This window comes from Bufo bufo, chromosome 5, assembly GCF_905171765.1.
Source record: "Bufo bufo chromosome 5, aBufBuf1.1, whole genome shotgun sequence".
NCBI classification, from domain to species: Eukaryota; Metazoa; Chordata; class Amphibia; order Anura; family Bufonidae; genus Bufo; species Bufo bufo.
Genome location: NC_053393.1, coordinates 375,499,515 through 375,524,073, shown reverse-complemented (window position 1 = coordinate 375,524,073; position 24,559 = coordinate 375,499,515). Strand labels below are relative to the sequence as shown.

The 24,559-nt window shown below is 42.0% G+C and overlaps 1 protein-coding gene across 1 annotated transcript in view; it reads right to left on the bottom strand.

Annotated features, from left to right (window-relative positions):
* LOC121001163 (carnitinyl-CoA dehydratase-like) overlaps positions 1-24,559 on the bottom strand; it is a 228,377-nt gene that overhangs the window by 146,094 nt on the left and 57,724 nt on the right. The window contains exon 3 of the mRNA XM_040432109.1: positions 15,190-15,357. Within this exon, the coding sequence (XP_040288043.1) occupies positions 15,190-15,357 (168 nt within the window). The remainder of the gene's footprint in view (positions 1-15,189; positions 15,358-24,559) is intronic.

Genomic DNA, 24,559 nt, shown 5'->3' with positions numbered 1-24,559 from the left:
GCCGTGACAGCGAGCCGCTAGCCACCAGCTCCAGCTGCTACACTGCCACAACTATATGTTGCCAATGGCAACCACACGTGAGGCAACAAACCCAGAGCCCTCACCTGTGGCTGACAACATAGAACAAACCGCTGACAACTGCATGCGATCAAAGAGTCACGACCATAACCATGGTCGTGACATTGGAGCTCTATCGGAAGTTCTTTCCTCCTCAAGGCTTGGTTTTTGCTCTGATATGCATTGTCAACAGCAATGGGTTAATCTGCTAGTGATCTCTTCCATCTTCTCCTGGTGGTCTGATCGGGGGGCTTAACAAAGGGGCAGGGCTTACACATCTTATTGTACTGTTGCACACAGGGAAGATGGAGGAAGCTCCTGCTCCAGCCAGTTATCTTACAGACACAACATTGAGGAGGTAGAGAAGGTAGGATGTGGACTATATTCTGGGACACAGATTTCTTTATATACATTTTTCAGTTGTAATTGTCATATAAGACAAAATAGGACCAATCAAAGAAGGAGATGAAAGGAGGATTTTTTTTTTATGTGCATTTTCTTTAGTTAAATTAATGACCATTTTTACACAGCTCCAGAACACAGCTGCGGCTTTTTGTGTATAATACCACACCCTAAAAGTACATATTACTAAACAAGTATACAAACAGTGAGCAGCTACAACATTGTAACCCTTGTGACATATTAGTAGGTCAAACAGAACATAACTTTCTCAAAGTAGTTGATCTTGAGATACCTCACAACAGCTGCAAGTCATTTCTAAATGAAAACATATTCAGATATTGGCACTTCTACAATGACGTAGAATTAGAGAAGGGTGTAAACAAATATATAAAATACTGTCTTTTATAACTAGAAGTATTTTTCACTAAATATTACCTTCCTATGGGAAGTATGAATAGTTTTGTCTTGGTTACATATGATTAGATTTAGAATTTTTTTGTATCAGCAAATACTGTGCCAGTTAAAGAGGTTTTCCAGGCTCCACAAGATGGTGAACTATCCTCAGGATAGGTCATCAATATCTAATTGATGAGGGGTCTGACACCCCAACCAACTAGCTGATCCCTGCAGCCTCTGGCACCAGAAATAGCACTTTGAATGAAGCTGGGAGCACAGATTTGCTCAAAGTGTAGTGACCGTACCAGGTTACTGCAGCTCCCATTTATTCCAGACGCAAGAACTGATGTTGAGTACTAAAGTCACCATCCCAAAATGCCTACTCACCTTCCAAAACTACTACAGCGACCCCCAGGTATTAACCAGATCCCACTGCAAGACAGGGTGGACTTGGCTGCTAGGGACCCGGGATACATCTGCAGAGATATAGCAGAACAACAGTGCAGATCTACCAGAATGACCAGGGTGGTATAAAGTGGAGTAAGCAAGCAGGGTCAAACCAGGAGATATAGATACAATGAATTCAGTATACAAAAGGTTAATCCAGAGACAAGCCAGGGTAGGTTACCTGGAGAGTTTATATAAGCAGGAATGGCGGCCCAAAACAAGCCAGATCACCAGAGAAGTCAGTAGGCTCACAGTATAGAATACTAAATACAAACACAATCATCAGAATCAGAACCCTTAAGTGGTTCGACAACCAGTCAAACTGACAGGTCAATCTGCCGGGACTTAGCAGGACAGCCTGGCAGCCCTCCCAGCACTGCTCTGCATGGTGATTTGGCTGGGCGACCACCTGCAGTAAGCCGGAACGGCAACTACACTTTGAAAGGATCTGTGCATCCTCCTCCATTTAAAGTGCTAGTTCTGGTGCTGTAGGCTGCAGAGAACAGTGGGGGTGCCAGCTGTCAGACCCCACCAATCAGATATTCATGAAAATGTGGAGCCTGGAAAACCCATTTAAAGAAGTTGTTAAATCCCTCATTTTTTTTATAAGCAGCTGATAATCATAAAACAAAAGGAATAATACAAATCAAAACAACCCCCCCCCCCCCTTGCATACTTCCATCCGTCTGTTAAGGCTACTTTCACACCAGCGTTTTCAATTCCACTATTGGGATCCGTCATAGGATCTCAATAGCGGATGAATACGCTTCAGTTTTGTCCCCATTCATTGTCAATGGGGACAAAACTGAACTTAACGAAACGGAACACACCAAAATGCATTCTGTTCCGTCTGGTTGCGCGCCCATCACAGACAGAATAACCCTGTAAGCAGCATTTTTCTGTCCAGGATGTAGTGCGGAGCAAGACGGATCCGTCCTGACACACAATGTAAGTCAATGGGGACAGATCCGTTTTCTCTGACACAATAGAAAATGGATCCGTCCCCCCTTGACTTTCAATGGAGTTCATGACGGATCCGTCGTGACTATAGAAGACATAATACAACCGGATCCGTTCATGACGGATGCATGCGGTTGTATTATTGTAACGGAAGCAGTTTTTCAGATCCATGACTGATCCGCAAAAAACGGTAGTGTGAAAGTAGCCTTACCTGGCTCTATCAGTCACATGGCTGGTCGACATGTAACTAATGCAACCAGAGACCCAAGTGGCTATCAAGTAAGCATAGGTATGGCAGGGAATTGCAAGGTTAGGATTGCTCCTTTTATTATTTTCTACAATTATCAGATGTTTAAATGGGTATTCCGGTTGGAACAATTGATTCCCTATTTTAATGGATAGGAATAACAGTTTTATTAGTGGGAGTTCAACCACTGGGGCCCCCACCAAACATTTGTACCACTTCACCACTCAAAGTCTAGAGGATTGCCTTATATAGCCCAGAACAGTCCCAAAGAAAAAATGGAGCAGTAGAGTGCATGCTCAATTTGCCACTCCATTTATACAGGGGCAAGTGACCCCTGTTTTCGTGATTGGTTGGGGTTCAAATGGTTAAACCCCATTGATCTACCCCTTCAAGGCTCAGACAGGTGTATTTACAAGAGGACATAAAGGGTCAGTTGTAGAATCTCCTGAAATGGATTGTAGAGGTGCTCTTGAGAAGGACATATAGGTGGTACTTCAGGAGAAGAGCTCTATTAGTCAGTGACTTTCCTTCAGTTTTGCTACTGGAGGCTGTGGCCAGAGCCAAGGCCAGTGGCGTAGGGGCCATACGCCACTGGGGGCCCGTCCGGGCCGCCTTCTGTTGATTTTTTTATTTTTTACTTTATTTACATACACACTACACACAGGCAGCCAGGCCCGAACCGCGGACCGCCCGCCCACTACACTAGACTAGTGTAGTGGGTGGGGCGTGTGCGGTCCGCGGCTCGGGCCTGGCTGGGGAGGAGTCAGGACTGGAGCAGGGCGCACGCAGGGCCGGGCCGACACAGTGGCTGGGGAGGCTCCAGCCAGGCCACTGAGTAACTCAGAAGATCTGATGGTATATTCTAACCCCCAGGCGTTCCCATGGTGACCGGGACGCTTGCCTGGGGGTTAGAATATACCATCGGATATGAGTTTTCACGAGCTCAGTGAGATCGTAAAAACTCAAATCCGATGGTATATTCTAACCCCCAGGCGTTCCCATGGTAACAGGGACGCTTGCCTGGGGGTTAGAATATACAGGGCCACACCGCTCACAGCAGTATATTTATAAACTAATCAGTTACTACTTTAACTTTAATCATTGCTCATTGCTGATCTCTTTACTTGGATTATTTGGATATCTTACTCTGTCTTAGCTCCGGTAATAGCAGGCAGTGCGGGGGGCGGCGCAGGCGCGTGACGTCAGTGAGTGAGCGCCGCCCCCGCACTGCCTGCTATTACCGGAGCTAAGACAGAGTAAGATATCCAAATAATCCAAGTAAAGAGATCAGCAATGAGCAATGATTAAAGTTAAAGTAGTTACTGATTAGTTTATAAATATACTCCTGTGAGCGTCGGGGAGGGGGATCTGTGGATGGCACTGTTTAGGGGGGAGATCTGTGGATGGCACTGTTTAGGGGGGAGATCTGTGGATGGCACTGTTTAGGGAGGGATCTGTGGATGGCACTGTTTAGGGAGGGATCTGTGGATGGCACTGTTTAGGGGAGGGGGATCTGTGGATGGCACGGGGGGGGCCCATAAATTTTTTTGCTATGGGGCCCATGCATTTCTAGCTACGCCCCTGGCCAAGGCAATAGCAATAGCAGCGTGACATTCAACTAGATTTCCAATAGAGAGATTTAGATTTATCTACATTTTTGCAGTATTCAAGCTTGAACCAATCTCCTCATAAGCTACAATATCAAAGCTTATTCTTCCGGGTCTATTTCTTATAGCAGTTTAAGTATCCCATAATCCCTACAAAAAAGTCATATTTTTCCGAACACTTCTCTTGAAACGATAAAATGTATAAGGAAGAAATGACTAGGCAAGCCTAATTAGAACTGGAAAGTGAGGAAATAAAGTGACCAGCTAAGGCCATCTAAAAATAAATAGATCACTAGCCACATAGGGAGAATGGGTTAAATATGATTTCACCAGTGATGTCACTTTGTTTGCATTCACAACAAACCCTTCTAAGCGGGTCTTTTAGGAAATCAATGGCCAATTATCAATGATTTCTTTCCACAGATGAAAAATGTAGGATGTAAAATAATAAAAACAAGATACTTAGGAAAGTTTAAACTTAATAGCTTCCCAGCTCAGCTCTCCGACTTCCTGGTCGTGTAACAAAAGGTGCAAGTCATATTTTCTTTGCAAATACTGAAAAAGGGAGTCTGTATCTCAGCTTGAAAGAAAGTGACGGAGAACATGGAAACTTACACTTGGCCCCCTTGCGCATACGTCAGAATGACTACTGGAATTAGTGTGTTTAGGCTCGAATTACAGCTCCTGATGGCAAGTCATTTTTGAGACAACTCAGCTCATATTTTTGTAAAACTGAAGCTTAGCAGAGTAAAAGCTGACTTCTGTATTTCATGTGCTGCTGTTTATAGTGATATAGAATCTCTTACTTTTTGCTTTATCAGCTTGAACCTGACAGCAAATTGGTATTTTTTTAATGTATTTATTAAGTATTTTAACAATTTGTTCCAAAGTAAACCATCAAAAAGGGCGACATAGTCTAATGTGTAGGATACCTGCCCAGGCTCCGACCCACTAGCCAAAAGAAAATTTGCATTTTATCACAGTATTTTACAGCTTGAAGATATATACAATTAGGGCACTTTCACACAGTCAGTGTTTGATCAGTGACTTCCATCAGTGGAGGCTACACAGAGATGAGGCATAATGGAAAGATTTGCACCTGTCCTGTGTTCTTGACCCACGCCTGGGTCAAAAACTCTGATTGAAATCACTGATCAAACACTAACTGTATGAAAGCGGCCCTTCATTATTTTATTTTGATGCATTTTTCATATATAAAAAAAACTCATTAGTGATGAGCGGCAGGGGTCATATTCGAATTTGCGATATTTCGCGAATATTTCATAGAATATTCGTAGAATATTCGCAAATTCGAATATTCGTTAGGAGTAGTTTTAGTTGAAAATTTTTGTAATGCGAATTTTCGTGATGCGAATTTTCGTAATGAGAATCAATGAGATCTCGAAAACTCAGATCCGTAGGTATATTTTAACCCCCAGGCGTTCCCATGGTGACGGGGACGCTTGTCAGGGAGGAGTATGCCAAAGTGGAACAACTGTACAGATTTAAAAAAAAAAAAAAAAGACGAATATTCTAGAAAACAAATATATTCGTAATATTAAAAAACAAGAATATATAGCGAATATTCGAAGAAAAAAAACGAATATAGAGCAATTTAGCTAATATAGTGCTATAATCTTCTTTATCTAACAGTTGTAATTTTTTTCTCATCTGAAGTCCAGATTGGAAAAAAATGACAACTATTAAAAAAAAAAAAAAAAAAAAAAACATTATACCACTATATTAGCTAAATTGTTCTACATTATTTTTTTTTATATTCGCTATATATTCTTGTTTTAGAATATTACGAATATTCAAAAAACGAATATATAGCACTATATCAAATATATTCGTCTTTTAGAATATGTCTTTTTTTCCATCTGAAGTCATGAATCCTCCGGAATCATGACTTCTGATGGAAAAAAAGACGAATATTCTAAAATACTAATATATTTGTTTTTTAGAATATTCGTAATATTCTAAAACAAGAATATATAGCAATAAAGTGAATATTCGATAAAAAACGAATAAAGAGCAATTTAGCTTATATAGTGCTATAATCTTTTTTTTTTTTAAATAGTTGTAATTTTTGTCCATTCTGAACTTCAGATGAGAAAAAAACTATTAGACAAAGAAGATTATAGCACTATATTAACTAAATTACTCTATATTATTTTTTTATCGAATATTCGCTATATTGCTATATATTCTTGTCTTCGAATATTACGAATATTCTAAAAAACAAATATTTGTTTTTTAGAATATTTGTCTTTTTTTTTTTATTTGTACAGTTGTTCCACTTTGGCATACTCCTCCCCGACAAGAGTCCCCGTCACCATGGGAATGCCTGGGGGTTAGAATATACCATCGGATCTGAGTTTTCACGATCTCATTGATTCTTATTACAAAAATTCGCATTACGAAAATCTCATTACGAAAATTCGCATTACGAAAATTAGCAAACATCACTACTCCTAAAGTCAAAGGTATTGCAGCCTTCTCATTGGCCCACAAGCTAGAAGCAGGGAGAGATCATGTGTACTGATTAAAAAAAAAATCTCGAATATTCGAAATTACGAATATATATCACCATATTCTAAATATTTGCAAATTCTCAAAGTACCAATATTCGAAATAAAAATTTGCCATTCGAATATTTGTGATGAACACTAAAACTAATTTTATTTATGAATTTTTGTATACCACCAGCAATGAGTTTATGACCCCAACGAGGCTCACAGCCTACATTTCCTCTCACCTCGAAAAACGCACTAGGGTCAATTTCATAATCCGATTAATCAAGTGTGTAACTTGATAAAATGCAGGGGTAGGTATTGTATTATCCTGTAGTATTCTTCCTCTTTTGATCACTCCTGCTGTACTGCACACCATATTATGACTGTTCATCACCATATCCCTTGTCACAGCATAAAGCCTCATTCACACGTCAGTGTTTCACGGACTTGTGCTGTACATGTTCTCCACGGACAGCACACGTCCCCATTCATTTTAATGGGTGAATTCAGACATCAGTGTTTTAGCACGGTCCGTGGGTCAGTGTTTTCAGCACGGATGCATGCTCTATTTTGTCCATATTCATGGATCTATCACCCCCATTAGTCTATGGGTCCGTGAAAACCACAGATGCAACACGGATGCCTTCCATGTTACATCCGTGTTTCACGGATCATTAAGAAGAGATGCTTTGAAAATGATTTTTCAGAAGTTCAGTGTCAGTGAAACACGGATGGAATACAGACAGCAAAAAACAGACACACGTACCCAACACGGATCCTTCATGGACAGCTTCACGGATGCATCACTGACCGCCTGCTTATGGATTTGAGCACGGACGTGTGAATGAGGCTTAACACAATGAGGTTTTCTTGCTGGAACCTTCTTTATCGTGTAGAGAAAGTTAATACAAGGCCCTTACTAATGTATTGTGATTGTCCATATTGTTTCCTTTGCTGGCTGGATTCATTTTTTCATCACATTATACACTGCTTGTATCCATAATTATGAACATCCTGCAATCCATTAGTGGTGGCTGTGCTTTCACACTATAGGAAACACTACTGGGACCAGCACATAGGCTGGTGCTTTTTCCTATAGTGTGCAACTATGACCACCGCTGATGGACTGCACATGAAAACAAGCAGTGTATAATGTGATGGAAAAAGGAATCAGGCCGGCAAAGGAGACAATATGGACAATCCATACATTAGTAAGTGCCTTTTACTAACTTTCTCTACATCATAAATGCTATTTGCTGAAGTAAGACAACCCCTTTAAGGCCTCTTTCACACGAGCGGGTTTTCCGCGCGGGTGCGAATCGTGATGTGAGCGCATTGCACCCGCACTGAATCCGGACCCATTCATTTCTATGGGGCTGTGCACATGAGCGGTGATTTTCACGCATCACTTGTGCATTACGTGAAAATCGCAGCATGCTCTATATTGTGCATTTTTCACGCAACGCAGGCCCCATAGAAGTTAATGGGGCTGCGTGAAAATCGCAAGCATCAGCAAGCAAGTGCGGATGCGGTGCGATTTTCACGCATGGTTGCTAGGCGACAATCCGGATGGGGACCCGATCTTTATTATTTTCCCTTATAATATGGTTATAAGGGAAAATAATAGCATTCTTAATACAGATTAGAGATGGAGGGGCTAAAAAATAAAAAATAATAATTAAACTCACCTCATCCACTTGTTCACGCAGCCCGGCTCGCCTTCTTTCTTCTTCTTTGATGACCTGGGAGGAAAAGGACCTTTGGTGATGTCACTGCGCTCATCACATGGTCCATCACCATGGTGATGGACCATGTGATGAGCGCAGTGACGTCACCAAAGGTCCTTTTCCTCCCAGGTCATCAAAGAAGAAGAAAGAAGAGGAGCCGGGCTGCGCGAACAAGTGAATGAGGTGAGTTTAATTTTTTATTTTTTTTTAACCCCACCATCCCTATTGTACTAAGCATTCTGTATTAAGAATGCTATTATTTTCCCTTATAAGGCCTCCTGCACACGACCGTATGGCTTTTTCAGTGTTTTGCGGTCCGTTTTTCACGGATCCGTTGTTCCGTTTTTTGTTTCTTTTGTGCTTCCGTTTCTGTTCCGTTTTTCCGTTCCGTTTTTCCGTATGGCATATACAGTATACAGTAATTACATAGATAAAATTGGGCTGGGCATAACATTTTCAATAGATGGTTCAGCAAAAACGGAACGGAAACGGAAGACATACGGATGCATTTCCGTATGTGTTCCGTTTTTTTTGCGGACCCATTGACTTGAATGAAGCCACGGAACGTGATTTGCGGGCAATAATAGGACATGTTCTATGTTAGAACGGAACGGAAAAACGGAAATACGGAAACGGAATGCATACGGAGTACATTCCATTTTTTTTGCGGAACCATTGAAATGAATTGTTCCGTATACGGACCGTATACGGAACGCAAAAAACGGCCAGTGAACGGGAAAAAAAAAACGGCCGTGTGTAGTGGGCCTAACCATGTTATAAGGGAAAATAATAAAATCTACAGAATAACTAACCCAAATCCAAACCCGAACTCCAGTGAAGAAGTCCGGGTTCGGGTCTGGGTACCAAACATGCCGATTTTTCTCACGCGCGTGCAAAATGCATCAAAACGCTTTGCACTCACGTGGGAAATGCGCACCCGCATCCTATCTGGCCCTCACATGTAACGCCCGTGTGAAAGAGGCCTAAGTGTCCATTCACACGTCCTTATGAATGGGTCCGGATCCGTTCCGCAATTTTGCGGAACGGTGCGGACCCATTCATTTTCAATGGGGCCGCGGAACAAAAGTGTGGATGCGGACTGGACACAGTGTTCTTTCCGCATCCGCACTTCCGTTCCCCAGCCCCGCAAAATAATAGAGCATGTTCTATTCTTGTCCGCAGACACGGATAAGAAAAGGCATTTCTATTGAGGTGCCGGCCATGTGCAGTCCTGTGTTTTGCGGATCTGCAATTTGCGTTCAGCAAAATACTTGGGGACGTCTAAATGGACCGTAAGGGAGTTTTCCATGAGTGGAATATCATCAGAAGAAATTATCAATATCTGATCAATGGGCGTCAGACTGTTTGAAGAGACCGTGGCTGCTTGAAGAGACAGCATCACTCCAGTTAGCGCTACAGCCTCTTCCTAGGCCAGTGATGTCATGTTCATCAGTCACATGGCCGATGTTCAGCTCAGTCCCAATCAAGTGAATGAACCTATGCTGCAATACCAAGCACAGCCACTATATAATGTATGGCGCTGTGCTTGGTATGCTGTGAGGAGGTTGAAGCACTCACTGGAGCGTTGGGGCCTCTTTAAACAGTTGATCAGTGGATGTTCTTGGTGTACCCCCATCAATTTGATATTGATGACCTATCCTGAGGATAGGTCATCCATGTTTTACTCCTGGAAAACCCCTTTATAAACAGTTTCCTGAATATAGTATTATTCATTTCTGTTAGACTAGGGGGAAACCTAAATATGTGTTAGTGGTTACCCTAACAATCTCTCAGGAGACTGCTCAGCGCTTCCGCACTGGCTCTCCATATGTATAATATTCGGTGCCTATGGAGGACCTGACAAAGCCACAACTAAAGAAATCCACGGCATATGGTATGGCTTTAATCAATATATCCAGTAATTTAATTATACGTCACCAAGTGCAGACCTTTTTCGTTAGGATAGTGCAAGCTTCACAGTAGGTAATCTATTAATAGGGTAAAAAGTAACACAGCCATAGTAGTGGCTGACCTTTTTCAACAGCATATACACTATTGGGGTCATTTATCAAACTGGTGTAAAGTAGAACTGGCTTGGTTGCCCATAGCAACCAATCAGATTCCACCTTTCATTTTCCAAAGAAGCTGTCCGAAATGAAAGGAGGAATCTGACTGGTTGCTATGGGCAACCAAGCCAGTTCTACTTTACACCAGTTTAATAAATTATCTCATATGTTCCTTGAAGTCATTCAGAACAAGCCACAGTTTGAAGAATGGGAATATACCAGATACAGCTGAAAATGGTTCGGGAGGATAGAAACGTCAAAGCACAATGACTGTGTTACCTTTAACCTAGTAATAAAACACCTGCTAATGTGAATTTTGCACTATACTTGCCAGTATACAGCCTGCGAATGGGTATGAGACTGAGGATTGCCAGGAAAAGCTCATGTCGATGGGTAGCTAAGGAGGTTCAATGGAATGTACAGATGCAAAGTGTATTTATTAACTTATATAATTAATACATTTGTTCTGTAACACAATATTGAGAAATGATTAAATAATCAAATTTCTAGTTCATTTACAAAAGTAGCTAAAAAACAGAAGTGTTATGGATACACTGACACCTAGTGGTGCATTATGACAAGCACTACCTTCAAAAAGTTTTCCAACTGATATTATACAACTATTATTATTTTACTATTACTATGACAAAGTATTATTTCTGTTTATACTTTTGAAAATATTCTGATTTCACTGTATCTGTCTCTTAGCACTGCTGAATAGGATCCTCGAGCTATCTACAGCTACTATAAAGTGGATCAGTCAATGACAGCTTATGTTTGGGTATTTCATTTTAGGTGACCATCTTTTATTGTATCATATTATTCTTCGAGGTTGTCCGAGTATAATAAATAAAAGTACCTGTAGGAAATGTTATAAAATAACCAGCCAGCCATTTACTGACATCAAATATAGAGCTGCTCCACCGTCCATGCTCTGGTGGTCCCATACATATGACCGCTGCAGCCAATCACTGGCCTCAATGGTGATGCTTGCACATGACCACTGTAATAGTAATGCTTCAACACAGGTAATTAATTGAATATAGACTATTTTGTTCTGAAATTTACACACACTACTGATCTGAATATTTGAGTTTGGCTAAATTATTTGTGTAACTTTACTTATTATTTTTCTATACAGAAATTGTGTAAAATTACCTCCCCCCCCCCCCCCAAGATGACTCTAATCTGTGAAAAGGTAGTCACATACAGACTGCATATATGGTAAAGAGCATCGGTCATCTCCCCTGACCTATCTGTAAATGACTGTATCTCCCATGTAATAGCAATTCTGGAGCATCTTTTCTTATAATTCTGCATTGTGCCATTCCTCTATTATTCCTACTAGAAATGCATTACAAAAATTGACAACTGAGTGTTACAATACAATCAGTACAGTGTCAGACTGAGCAAGGACGTTTCTCTTTGACAAGGGAAATGGAACACCCAGTTGTACATTTTAAGGTGAATTTCCGGGAGCAATAACAGAAACCTCACAATATAGGGTTAGAAAAAAACTCTGGAATTATGTAAAAAACACTAAAAAAAATTTAAATTCAAATCACGCACTTTCCCGGTTTTACATATAAAACTAAATAAATAAATAAATAAAAAATATATAGACATAGCAGGTATTCCCGCATCCAAACAAGTCTGAACTATTACAATATCAAAAAAAGTAAAACTTGAACAAAAAAATGTAACAAATATTGAACAAAAAGTCTTATACAGTATGCCCCAAAATAGTACCATTAAAAACTATAGTTAGCCTGTCACAATATGGCAATGCAAAGAAAAAGTGTTTTCAAATGTTTTTCTTTTTTTTAAAAGTAGTAACACAAAATATAAACTAAATAAATTTGGTATCTCCGTAATTGTACGGAATAAGGTCATCATGTCAGTTTCAGTGCATGGTGAACAGCATAAAACAAAACCACTAAAAAACATCCTATGGAAAAATAAACAAACAGTGCTTTCAAAAAAAATACAACTTGTCCCTAAAAAAAAGCCTTTATACAGCTATGTGAACAGAAAACGAAAATTAAAAAATTAAAAAAAAAAATCATGGCTTTTGGAAGGCAGGGAAGGAAAAACGAAATGGAAAAAATAAAATTTGTCTGTTTTCCGAAAGGGTTAATAAGACTAAGGCCTCATGCACACGACAGTGTTTTTTCACTGTCAGTGATTTGGCTTCAGTGGTCCGTGTCCGATTTTGCTTCAGTTGTGTTTCCTTGTGTCTTCCTTTTTTTTTTTTGTCTGACAGGGGGGGAAAAAAAAGGAAGGTTAATGAAAAGTGTAATTTTATTGCACCAAGGTCTTGTAGAAAAAAACGGACACGGACGCGGACACGGATGACATACCAGTTGTGCATCCGTTTTTTTTTGATGGACCCATTGACTTGAATGGGTCCGTCCTCCGTTTTCCACTGACAACAATAGGACAGGTTATATTTTTTTGATGGACTGGAATCACGGACGCGGAGAAAAAACTGAGGACTATCAGTTTTTTTCAGAGCTCCATAGAAATGAATGGGACCTCCGCTAAACTGTGAAAAATGACGGAATGGACGCGGATGCACACAACGGTCGTGTGCATGAAGCCTTACTAATATAGTGTGATTATGAATATTGAACTTTTCTAAGGAAATCAGTGCCAGTTGAGAGGTCCCTACAGCTCTCCTTGTTGGTAAGTGACTAGTGTGTGAGATTGTGGAACAGCTCTTCCTGTCTGATGTTTGTGCCTAATTGTATTGAAACTGTCATTTGGCATTTTGGGCACTAGAGGCCGCTGTTTTGCAGCTACAGCCAGCACACTCTGGGATTTGAATATGCAAAGCAGATGATGACTCATGCAGTGTGCTTCTGAAGAGAACGAGGAAGTGGGAGCTAATCTGACATGGTGGGAGGATTGTTCTGGGAGAGACTGAATCCGATTCCATCCTGGCTTGCGGATGTCCGGGGGTGAATGGACACGCAGAGGAAGGAGATTAGCTGATGTCCCCTTACTGGATCCGGCTCTTTCGAAGAGAGATTGTTCCAGGAAGACCATTTACAGCGTGTGGGCAGAAGTCTGATTTTCAAGCAAGGCCGCACGGTTGCTGAGAGGTTGGTGGCCATCCCGGGTAAGCGGCATCCTCTGGCCCAGAACGGACGCAGGTCAGTACACCTGGTTACTGATTGTCTTAGGCCTAGTTCACACGATCGTTTTTTTTGCGAGTGCACGGGCCGTTTTTTTGTGTTGCGTATACGGTCTGTATACGGAACCATTCATTTCAATGGTTCCGCATTAAAAACGGATTGTGTTCCGTAAGCATTCCGTTTCCGTATTTCCGTTCGTTGAAAGATAGAACATGTCCTATTATTGCCCGCAAATCACGTTCCGTGGCTCCATTCAAGTCAATGGGTCCGCAAAAAAATGGAACACATACGGAAATGCATCCGTATGTCTTCCGTATCCGTTCCGTTTTTGCTGAACCATCTATTGAAAATGTTATGCCCAGCCCAATTTTCTCTATGTAATTACTGTATACAGTATATGGCATACGGAAAAACGGAACAGAAAGGAAGCGGAAACACAACGGAACTCAAAAACGGAACAACGGATCAGTGAAAAATGGACCGCAAAAAACTATAAAAGCTATATGTTCGTGTGAACTAGGCCTTATACTGTGTGGCGCCTGAAGTAACAGAGACTAGCCTAGGCCTTAAAGTAGTTAGATAGTTAGGGTTATATGTTTTTCTAGGCCTTACTGTAATGAACTGCGGTGCAGTATTTGACTTGCAGGCTCTGCTGCGTCTGCCACCGGCTAGGTGTGTCCTCTTTAGGCTACTTTCACACTTGCTTTCGGGGTTCCGCTTGTGAGTTCCGTTTGAAGGCTCTCTCAAGCGGCCCCGAACGGATCCGTACAGCCCCAATGCATTCTGAGTGGATAAGGATCCGCTCAGAATGCATCAGTTTGGCTCCGTTCCGCCTCCATTCCGCTCAGGAGGCGGACACCCAAACGCAGCTTACAGCGTTCGGGTGTCCGCCTGGCCGTGTGGAGCCAAACGGATCCGTCCGGACTTACAATGTAAGTCAATGGGGACCGATCCGTTTGACGTTGACACAATATGGTGCAATTTCAAACGGATCCGTCCCCCGTTGACTTTCAATGCAAAGTCAGGACGGATCCGTCTGACTAACAATTAGACTTATTAATATAATGCAGACTGATCCGTTCTGAACGGATACCATCGTTTGCATTATAGGTGCGGATCCTTGCTGTGCAGATACCAGATGGATCCGCTCCGAACACAAGTGTGAAAGTAGCCTTAGCGGCACAGCACGACTTGCAGGCTCTGGTGTGTCCTCTTTAGCGGCACAGCACGATTTGCAGGCTCTACTGTGTGCGCCATCGGGCTAGGCCTGTCCCTCGCACAGGGACGGTGACTGTGGCCCGGGGGTATAACTTAGTCTGTGTATACTTATATTGTTGTGTTATTACTATTGTTAACGTTTCTGTTCTTGCATATAAAGCTGGTGTCAGCGTCGCTTTTCTTGTCTGTGATTTCGCTGTATCCTGGGGAGCCCTCCCCGGTACACGGCTTACAACTGCTCAGCTAAAAACTACGCCTGCCCCTTCTCCATCACAGAGACAAATAGAACAGACAAGCAGCGCAAAGATTCAACCAAAAACTTACCCTCTCCTGTACCCTGACAAACATGACTTGGATAATAGGTTTAACTATACTTTCAAATTTCTAATTCATCTTTAAAAGTATTCACCCAATCCATGGAGAACAGCCGCTGTTAGAGACGGGTCCTTCTCAAATTCTTCAAATGCACGGACAAGCTGCGATGCAGTCTCAGGATTTACAGCATTTCTGGCTTCAGGTCTATTAATGCCGATTGTTAAAATAGTTCCATGTGTTTTTGTAATTACATTCATATTGCCTGAAATGAAACAATAGGAAAAACTAAAATGAGTACGCTAAGGGTTCTTTAACACTTGCGTTAAACTTTTCCGGCATTGAGTTCCGTCCTAAGGGCTCAATACCAGAGAAAAACGGATCAGTTTTATCCTAATGCATTCTGAATGGAGAGCAATCCGTTCAGTATGCATCAGGATGCCTTCAGTTCAGTCACTGTACGATTTTTGGACAGAGAAAATACAGCAGCATGCTGCAGTATTTTCTCCGTCCAAAATTCTGAAACAATTATTTTCCATTGAAATGCATTAACGCCGGTCCCAAGTGTTCCGGAAAAACTGATTCGGTTTTGCGGTCTGCGCATGTGCAGACCTTTAAAAATGTGAAAAAGAAATACTGGATCCGTTTTTCCGCATCCGTCTACAAATGGTATCAGTTTGCGTACATCCGGCGACGGAACTGCCTGCCAGAAGCTAACAACTCAAGTGTGAAAGTACCCTAGGGCTACTTTCACATTAGTGTTTTTTGCGGATCCGTCATGGATCTGCAAAAACGCTTCAGTCACCATAATACAACCGCATGCATCCGTCATGAAAGGATCCGGTTGTATTATATCTTCTATAGCCATGACGGATCCGTCCTAAACACCATTGAAAGTCAGTGGGGGATGGATCCGTTTTCTATTGTGTTAGATTGTGTCACAGAAAACGGATCCTTCCCCATTGACTTACATTGTGTGTCAGGACAGGTCCGTCTTGCTCCGCACCACATCGCGGACAGAAAAATGCTGCTTGCAACCAAACGGAACGGAATGCATTTTGGCGCATTCCGTTCAGTTCAGATTTGAAGCGTTTTCTTCCGCTATTGAGACCCTATGACCTAATGAAAATGCTAATGTGAAAGTAGCCTTAAATTTACATTCATCAATAGTATATTTTAAGTGGATTGTCTGGTCAATTAAAGGGCCACAACAAAAAAAAGTCAGACTCACCTCCACCAATCCCCCACCACTAAAGTTCTGAAACTTGCCGGGTCCCTGCAGGTCTCTACTTCTTGGTGTCTCTCGACAAACAGGAAATCGCCACTCAGCCAATCACTGTGTGGGGTGGGTCAGCGCTGAGGCTAGTGGTCGGCTCAGTGGGCATTTCCAGTCTGTTGAGAAGCAACAAGATTTAAAGACCAGCAGCCAGCATGGAAATGGAATGGGGGAGGGGTGTAGTGGAGGTAAGAATTACTTGCTATGTTTTTTATGCCATGCAGAGCTTTAAAAAAATAAAATAAAAAAAAATCAGCAGGACAACCCCTTTAATAAAAAAAAAATGTAATTTTAAGAAATCTGATATTGTGATAAGGTTGTTTAGCTTGAAATATAGTATATCTCAGAAAACACTGATTCTCTGATCCATCTGGTGGGGAGTCTTTCGGACAATGTTACCTGTGAAATAACATACAAAATAGCTCTCCTCCAGTAGGAAGAAAAATTATCGGCGGAAATATCGTCCAGTGTAATACAGCCTTTAGGCTGTGTTCTATTAAGATGGTGTCACAATAGTATCTGTGTTTATACCAAGACTGTATACTATTGTAAGTGATGATGTCATAATAGGGATTGTCCTTATGGCAAAGCTGTGTTTTATCGTGATGATGCCATAGTAGTGTAATAGAGTGATTTCACAATAGTGTATTTATTACTAGACCATATTCTGTTGTGATGTCATAAAGACTCTGTTCTATTATGTCATAGGTAGTAGCGTTATTTTCTTTATTTGTAGGCTGTGTTCTGTTATCACAACATTGTGATGTCACAATAGAATGTGTGTTTATATCTCGGCTTTACTATATTATGATGATGTCACAATCCGTGGTTTCTTCATTTATAAGCAGTGTTTTACTGTTTACTTACAGTACTACATACTGATGAAGATCCTTTTCACCATAGTAACAGTACATAAAACAGCGTAGCAACAGTGCTCATATAATTCTTATTATTCAAGCCTAGTGGATCCAATACATTTTTTTAATGATCTACTGTATATGGCTTCCCTGCATAATAATTATTTTTGCCGATCACCCCCCATACGCCGAGGGTGAGGCCTGCAAAACAAGAGTATCAAGATTGCCATCATGCATATCTTTTAGGCCCCTTTCACACGGGCGAGTATTCCGCGCGGATGCGATGCGTGAGTTGAACGCATTGCACCCGCACTGAATACCGACCCATTCATTTCTATGGGGTTGTTTACATGAGTGGTGATTTTCACACATCACTTGTGCGTTGCGTGAAAATCGCAGCATGTTCTATATTCAGCGTTTTTCACGCAACGCAGGCCCCATAGAAGTGAATGGGGCTGCCTGAAAATCGCAAGCATCCGCAAGCAAGTGCGGATGCGGTGCGATTTTCACGCACAGTTGTTAGGAGACGATCGTGATGGAGACCCGATCATTATTATTTTCCCTTATAACATGGTTATAAGGGAAAATAATAGCAAAACATCGCTGGAGGGGTTAAAAAAATAATAATAATAATTTAACTCTCCTTAGTCCACTTGATCGCGTAGCCCGGCATCTCCTTCTGTCTTCATCTGATCTCTGTGCAGTAATAGGACCTGTGGTGACGTCACTTCGGTCATCACATGATCTTTTACCATGGTGATGGATCATGTGATGACCGGAATGACGTCACCACAGGTCCTGTTGCTGCACAGGGATCAGATGAAGACAGAAGGAGATGCCGGGCTACGCGATCAAGTGGACTAAGGTGAGTTAAATTTTTTTATATTTTTTTTTAACCCCTCCAGCGATGATTTACTATGCATTCTGTATTCAGAATGCTATTATTTTCCCTTATAACCATGTTATAAGGGAAAATAATTCAATCTACAGAACACCGATCCCAAGCCCGAACTTCTGTGAAGAAGTTCGGGTTTGGGTACCAAACATGCGCGATTTTTCTCACGCGAGTGCAAAACGCATTACAATGTTTTGCACTCGCGCGGAAAAATCGCGGGTGTTCCCGTAACGCACCCGCACATTTTCCCGCTACGCCAGTCTGAAAGAGGCCTTATATGGTCAATTAAATGTGTGGATCCATGTCCTATAATTCCTGATCTGCAGTGCTCGTGGAGTCCCTTAAAGGGACAGCAAATCGTTTTTCCAATATAAAATTGATCACATGGACAGAATATTACATATACAATTAAATCGGTTTTACAATTAATGGACTCTTTCCTCACCCAGTGTACTACACCAAGAACAAGGTTCTTTACCCCATAATTATATTTGCAATATGAACAATAGCCACATTTAAAATTATTCGGTGTCATTCTATCCAGCCACAACTTCATACCTGCTGCCAACCAGGGTATCTTTAGGCCTCATGCACACGACCATTCTGTTTTTTGCGGTCCGCAAACCGCGGATCCACAAAAACCGGAAGCCGTCCGTGTGCCTTCCGCAATTTGCGGAACGGAACGAGCGGCCCATTGTAGAAATGCCTATTCTTGTCGGACAAGAATAGGACATGTTATATTTTTTTTTGCGGGGCCACCGAACAGAGCAACGGATGCGGACAGCACACTGAGTGCTGTCCGCATATTTTGCGGCCCCATTGAAGTGATAGGGTCCGCACCTGAGCACTGCGGCTCGGATGCGGACCCGAACAACGGTCGTGTGCATGAGGCCTTAATGGTAGAATTTCATCTGAATGCTATGATCACTTACTTTTTATACCAAATCACCAAAACAGACACCATTGGACTATGTTTAAGGGAGAAAACAAGATCCCGTGAAGTGTGGATGGACAGAATGTTACCGAAGGATAATTTTGAATGTGGTCACTGTTCATATTGAAAATATAATTATCGGGTAAAGAACCATACAGGATAATAATTTTGATAGTTTGTACATCTTCAGATGCTAAATATGTTTTTTATTGTTTGATTTATTTTTATTTGTAAAATGGGGAAAGGGGGTGATTAGAATTTGTAATTGTTTTTATATATATTTGTGGTGATTAGTGTTGATCGAGCACCATAGTGCTCGGGTGCTCTGGGGCTCGGGCTGAACACATCGGGATGCTCGGGTGCTCTACCGAGCACAATGGAAGTCAATGGGAGAACCCGAGTATTAAACCAGGCACCCCCTGCTCTGAAGAGGGGAAGGTGCTTGGTTCATAGGAAAAGGTAAAAAATTGATGGAAACGCCACCGAAATGGTTTGAGAACAGCATGGGGAGGATGTCTGGATGCATCTTGGACTCCCAGATCGCTGCTGGGAACGATGTTGTCCGAGTAATATGCCACTTTTACAGACTGACAATAATACGCACAAAACCGAAGAAAAAAAATCGATTTTAGAGGAAAAATTGTTAGGAAACATTCTTTCCTGTTTATTTACTTGTATATAAAGTGCAAGTGCTGCCAAAAATTACAAGGAAGAGGCACTCCGATACAACCTGTATTTCACATAAAGGAGGGCCTCATTCACATTGTGGTACAATTGTTCAGGTAGTGGGACTCCTACACTCATAGAGCCTATGCACTAAGTGAAAGAGCTGCCAAAAATTACAAGGAACCGGCACTCCAATACACCCTTTATTACACATAAAGGAGGGCATCATACACAGCCTTGAAAAATTATAATTGATGGCCTGCTGGTGACCCTCAAAAACATTTGGAGCAGGGGCCTGCTGATCTGACCATCTAAAACCTTATGTGCGAGGGCCTGCTGCCGCTATGGTGACTCTAGATAACCTGGGCCCGATCGCACGTCCCCGTGACAGCGACGATTCATTCGGATGTCTGCCCTATCAACTTTAGATGTTATTTTCAGTGCGAACCACGGTGACCAAGGGGAACAGGTCAATCAGGGTTTGATTCCGGAGAGGGAGCCTGAGAAACAGCTACGTCTACCACTTCCAAGCAAGGCAGCATGTGCGCAAATTAACTATTAGGTATAATTAGGTGAGGGCCTGCAGGTGAGCTGAACCTCTAAAAGATTGTAGGTGAGGGCCTGCTGCTAAGCTGACCCTCTAAAACATTATGGTTGAGGGCCTGCTGCTGAGCTGACCATTTAATGAATTATGGGAGAGTGTCTGCTGCTTAGCTGACCATTGAAAAAATTTACAGTGTTCAAAGCAGGCCGGGTTGCCTGAATACTTCAGCTAGGAATAATGGAATAGGACTCTGGTTCTATTTTGTTGGTTTTCGGAACTGGGGCCATGATTAAGAGGGACGGCTGGGGGCATTCGTATTGCGCCGCTAGAGGTGAAATTCTTGGACCGGCGCAAGACGAACCAAAGCAAAAGCATTTGCCAAGAATGTTTTCATTAATCAAAAACTAAGTCGGAGGTTCGAAGATGATCAGATACTGTCGTAGTTCCAACCATAAACGATGGCTTAGGCCTCCTGCACATGACCGTATGGCTTTTTCTGTGTTTTGCGGTCCGTTTTTCACGGATCCGTTGTTTCGTTTTTTGTTTCCGTTGTGTTTCCGTTTCCATTCCGTTTTTCCGTATGGCATATACAGTATACAGTATACAGTAATTACATAGAGAAATTGGGCTGGGCATAAAATTTTCAATAGACTGTTCCCCAAAAACGGAACGGATACGGAAGACATACGGAGTACATTCCGTATGTGTTCCGGTATTTTTTGCGGACCCATTGACTTGAATGGAGCCACGGAACGTGATTTGCGGGCAAAGATGTTCTATCTTTCAACGGAACGGAAATACGGAAACGGAATGCATACGGAGTACATTCTGTTTTTTTTTCGGAACCATTGAAATGAATGGTTCCGTATATGGACCGTGTACGGGACGAAAAAAAAAACAACTGTTGTGTGCAAGAGGCCTTAATTTGACTCAACACTGGAAACCTCACCCGGCCCGGACACAGCTCTTTCTCGATTCTGTGGGTGGTGGTGCATGGACGTTCTTAGTTTGTGGAGAGATTTGTCTGGTTAATTCCGATAACGAACGAGACTCCTCCGTGTTAACTAGTTACGTGACCTCCGGCGGTGAGGATTGTGTTGACCAGACTCTTGGATAGTGAGACTGGACTTGTAGGTGAGGGCCTGCTGGTGAGCTGACCCTCTAAAAAATTATATGCGAGGGCCTTCAGGTGAGCTGACCCTGTAAAAGATTATAGGTGAAGGCCTGCTGGTCAGCTGACCATGTAAAAAATGATATGCGAGGGCCTTCAGTTGAGCTGACCCTGTAAAAGATTATAGGTGAAGGCCTGCTGGTCAGCTGACCATGTAAAAAATGATATGCGAGGGGCCTTCAGTTGAGCTGATCCTGTAAAAGATTGTAGGTGAAGGCCTGCTGGTGAGCTGACCCTGTAAAACATTATATGCGAGGGCCTGCTAGTGAGCTGACCCTCTAAAAAATTATATGCGAGGGCCTGCTGGTGAGCTGACCCTGTAAAACATTGTAGGTAAGGGCCTGCTGGTGAGCTGACCTCTCTAAAGAATTATATACGAGGGCCAGCAGCTGATCTGACCCTGTAAAACATTATATGCGAATGGCATATATGCGAGGGCATTATATGTGATGAATAAGCATGTTAATATGATGGAAGAGGAGAAGGAGGATGAGAAAAGGAAGATTCAACCATATATCCGTGTTTGTAGTGGAAGGGGTGCATGGGAATAGTGTATTCAGTACATTATAAACAACACATTTAAAGTGATACCGTAGCACCCGATGACTCATTTTCCAAACTGTTATTTTGCATTATATGTACAGTGGATATAAAAATTCTACACACCCCTGTTAAAATGTCAGGTTTCTGTGCTGTAAAAAAATGAGACAAATCTAAATCATTTCAGAACTTTTTCCACCTTTAATGTGCCCTATAACCTGTATAACGCAATTGAAAAACAAACTGAAATCTTTTAGGTGGAGGGAAGGAAACAAAAAAAAAATTAAATAATGTGGTTGCATAAGTATGCACACCCTCTTATGGCTGGTTTCACATGGGCGTTGCGGGAACATGCGTGATTTTTCCGCGCGAGTGCAAAACATTGTAATGCGTTTTGCACTCGCGTGAGAAAAATCGCGCATGTTTGGTACCCAAACCCGAACTTCTTCACAGAAGTTCGGGCTTGGGATCGGTGTTCTGTAGATTGTATGTATTATTTTCCCTTATAACATGGTTATAAGGGAAAATAATAGTATTCTGAATACAGAATGCATAGTAAAATAGAGCTGGAGGGGTTAAAAAATTAAATAAAAATAATTAAACTCACCTTAATCTACTTGCTCGCGCAGCCCTGCATCTCTTCTGTCTTCACCTGTGCTCTGAGCAATAGGACCTTTGATGACGTCACTACGCTCATCACATGATCCATCACCATGGTGATAGATCATGTGATGGACCATGTGATGAACGCAGTAACGTCATCAAAGGTCCTATTGCTCACAGCACAGATGAAGACAGAAGAGATGCCAGGCTGCGCGAGCAAGTGGATTAAGGTGAGTTTAATTATTTTTTATTATTTTTTTTAACCCCTCCAGCGCTATTTTACTATGCAGTCTGTATTCAGAATGCTATTATTTTCCCTTATAACCATGTTATAAGGGAAAATAATAATGATCGGGTCTCCATCCCGATCGTCTCCTAGCAACCGTGCGTGAAAATCGCACCGCATCCGCACTTGCTTGCGGATGCTTGCGATTTTCACGCAGCCTCATTCACTTCTATGGGGCCTGCGTTGCGTGAAAAACGCAGAATATAGAACCTGCTGCGATTTTCATGCAACGCACAAGTGATGCGTGAAATTCACCGCTCATGTGCACAGCCCCATAAAAATTAATGGGTCAGGATTCAGTGCGGGTGCAATGCGTTCACCTCACGCATCGCATCCGGGCGGAATACTCGCCCGTGTGAAAGGGGCCTATAACTGGGGATGTAGCTGTGTTCAGAATTAAGCAATCACATTCCATTCAAAATCATGTTAAATAGGAGTCAGCATACACCTGCCATCATTTAAAGTGCCTCTGATTAACCCCAAATAAAGTTCTGCTGCTCTAGTTGGTCTTTCCTGAAATTTTCTTAGTCGCATCCCACAGCTAAAGCCATGGTCCACAGAGAGCTTCCAAAGCATCAGATGATCTCATTGTTAAAAGGTATCAGTCAGGAGAAGGGTACAAAAGAATTTCCAAGTGATTAGATATACCATAGAACACAGTGGAGAAAATATGGCACAACAGTGACATTACCAAGAACTGGACGTCCCTCTAAAATTGATGAAAAGACCAGAAGAAAACTGGTCTGGGAGGCTACCAAGATGCCTACAGCAACATTACGTCACTGTCCACAGCAGACACAGTCTACGGAAAACACTGTACACTGGATGTCACAGATTTTTTTTTGGAGATGTGGCGCAGCTAATGTCGCTGTCTGCAGCGGCCTAACTATTGTACACTATTTAGCGCAGGATGCGCTAAAAATAGATATTGCTGCCACACACAATAGTCCTTAGAAGGATTTTTGGGTCTGTAAAGTTTTAGCTATTTAGTGCAGGTTGAGCTAAAAATATAGATTGCTGCTGCCACACCCAATAGTCCTTAAAAGGACTTTTGGGTCTCTGACAAGTTTTGGTGGTAATAACGGACGCGGATGACAATCTTGCTTGCCTCCGCGTTTTTTCACGGTCCCATTGACTTGAATGGGTCCGCAAACCGTTTTCCGTGAAAAAAATAGGACAGGTTATATTTTTTTGACGGACTGAAACCACGGATCACGGACGCGGATGACAAACGGTGCATTAGCCGAGTTTTCAACGGACCCATTGAAAGTCAATGGGTCCGCAGAAAATCACGAAAAACGGAACAACGGACACGGAACACAACAACGGTCGTGTGCATGAGGCCTAAGGGTGTGCACACGTATGCAAACATATTATTTTATTTTTATATTTTTTCTTCCCTCTACCTAAAAGATTTCAGTTTGTTTTTCAATTGAGTGGCACAGTTTATAGGTCACATTAAAGGTGGAAAAAGTTCTGAAATGATTTATCTTTGTCTCATTTTTTTACATCACAGAAACCTGACATTTTAACAGGGGTGTGTAGACTTTTTATATCCACTGTATATGGCTACATGCACATGACCGTTCTGTTTTTTGCAGTCCGCAAACCGCAATTAACGGAACGGGCGGCCCATTGTAGAAATGCCTATTCTTGTCTGCAAAACGGACAAGAATAGGACATGTTATATTTTTT